At 39.1% G+C, this 1,786-nt stretch overlaps 1 protein-coding gene across 1 annotated transcript; it reads right to left on the bottom strand.

The window, feature by feature from the left end:
• Positions 1–742: 742 nt before the first annotated feature.
• Positions 743–1,048, bottom strand: LOC118491538. The gene has a single exon (XM_035989391.1). It carries the CDS (start codon positions 1,046–1,048, stop codon positions 743–745), a length of 306 nt encoding a protein of 101 aa, XP_035845284.1.
• Positions 1,049–1,786: the final 738 nt, after the last annotated feature.

Genomic DNA, 1,786 nt, shown 5'->3' with positions numbered 1-1,786 from the left:
GGACGCCTTTTGTTTTCTTTTTCGGCGAGGTTAGATGGTTGTACAAGGTCGTAGGGATTGGGTGTAAGTGTATCTATGGTTCTTTTGAGCAGCAATAATGGTGGTTTTGAGCTACTGTTTTGGGCGATGAAGGGTGTCAGAAGGCGACAACTATGGTGTCGGATCAAGGTGGTTGTGCCGGTAGGTTAGTAGAGTTGGAATGGGAGCTAAATGATGGTGGCTATAGGTTGGTAAGATAGGGAGAGAGAGAGAGAGAGAGAGAGGAGGGTAAGATAGGGAGGACATGCATGGTGGAACCATGTTTATTTTTATAATGTTTTTTTTTTCAACATAAACTTATCTGATATAAACCAAATGGAATTATCTATTAGATTGCAAGTGATTGTATTGAATCTTCTGGAAAAACCAATCACCAAATAATAATATACAAGAGTATTATATAATACAAGCAGTTACAAGGTGTTAATACAAGCGGTTACAAGGTGTTAACTGCCAAGGCAGTTACATGGGGAAAACGTATATCTAGTTTTATAACACTCCCCCTCAGATATACATACCGTTCGTTATACACTATTAACAACATTCTTCAGGATGATGTTAAATCGATACTTCAGGACCAATATGATAAACTGATACTGCAGGACCAGTTATGCTGCCTCGTTAAAAACCTTGCTAAGAAAACCCAATGGGACAAAACTTAGCCAAGGAAAAGAGTACAGCGTGTATAATGCTCCCCCTCAATTTAACTAATGTCTTTTAACCTACGAAGCCCGATCTTATGTGATAACTGCTCGAAACTGCTTCTAGGTAAAGACTTTGTAAACAGGTCTGCTAGATTTTCACTTGACTTGATCTGACGAACATCAATTTCCCCTTCTTTCTTCAAATCGTATGTTGAGAAAAACTTTGGTGAGACGTGCTTTGTTCGATCACCCTTGATGTAACCTTCTCTGATCTGGGCTATGCAAGCAACATTGTCTTCATAAATAATTGTCGGCTCCTTCTTGATCTGTTCTAATCTGCATGTTTCTTGTATGTGATTAATCATTGATCTCAACCACACGCATTCTCGACCAGCATCATATAGTGCTATCAATTCGGCATGATTTGATGATGTTGCTGTAAGTGTTTGCTTAGTTGACTTCCAAGAAATTGCTATGCCGCCGTATCTGAATACATAACCTGTCTGAGATTTTGCTTTGTGAGGATCTGATAGATATCCGATATCAGCATACCCAACAAGCTGGGACTTTTGATATTTCTGATAGAAAAGACCTAAGTCTTGTGTCCCGCAAATATACCGGAATATATGTTTTACACCATTCCAGTGTCTACGTGTTGGATTCGAACTGTATCTCGCTAGTACATGTATTGCAAATGCAATGTCAGGTCTTGTGTTATTTGTGAGATACATAAGGGCACCGATCGCGCTTAAGTACGGTACTTCTGGACCAAGTACTTCTTCGCCTTCTTCTTGAGGGCGATAAGGATCTTGTGTGGATCTAGCGGTCGGACAACCATAGGTACGCTAAACGGATGTGCTTTATCCATATTGAAACGTACTAACATCTTCTAGATGTTGTTTGATTGATGGACAAATGTGCCATTGCACAGATACTCAAATTGTAGTCCGATTCATAATTTCATCATACCAAGATCTTTCATTTCAAATTCCTTCTTTAACAACTGAGCAGCTTTCTCTATCTCTTCAGGAGATCCGATGATGTTGATATCATCAACATAGACTGCTATTATAGTGAAATTTGAGAGTGATCGTTTTATAAAG

The sequence above is a fragment of the Helianthus annuus genome, chromosome 1, assembly GCF_002127325.2.
Source record: "Helianthus annuus cultivar XRQ/B chromosome 1, HanXRQr2.0-SUNRISE, whole genome shotgun sequence".
In the NCBI taxonomy this organism is placed as follows: Eukaryota; Viridiplantae; Streptophyta; class Magnoliopsida; order Asterales; family Asteraceae; genus Helianthus; species Helianthus annuus.
This window is presented reverse-complemented; position numbering and strand designations above follow the sequence as displayed.

Excerpts from the sequence above, each read along its gene's own strand:
- LOC118491538 (XM_035989391.1), bottom strand. The coding sequence starts at position 1,048 with ATGATTAATCACATACAAGAAACATGCAGATTAGAACAGATCAAGAAG.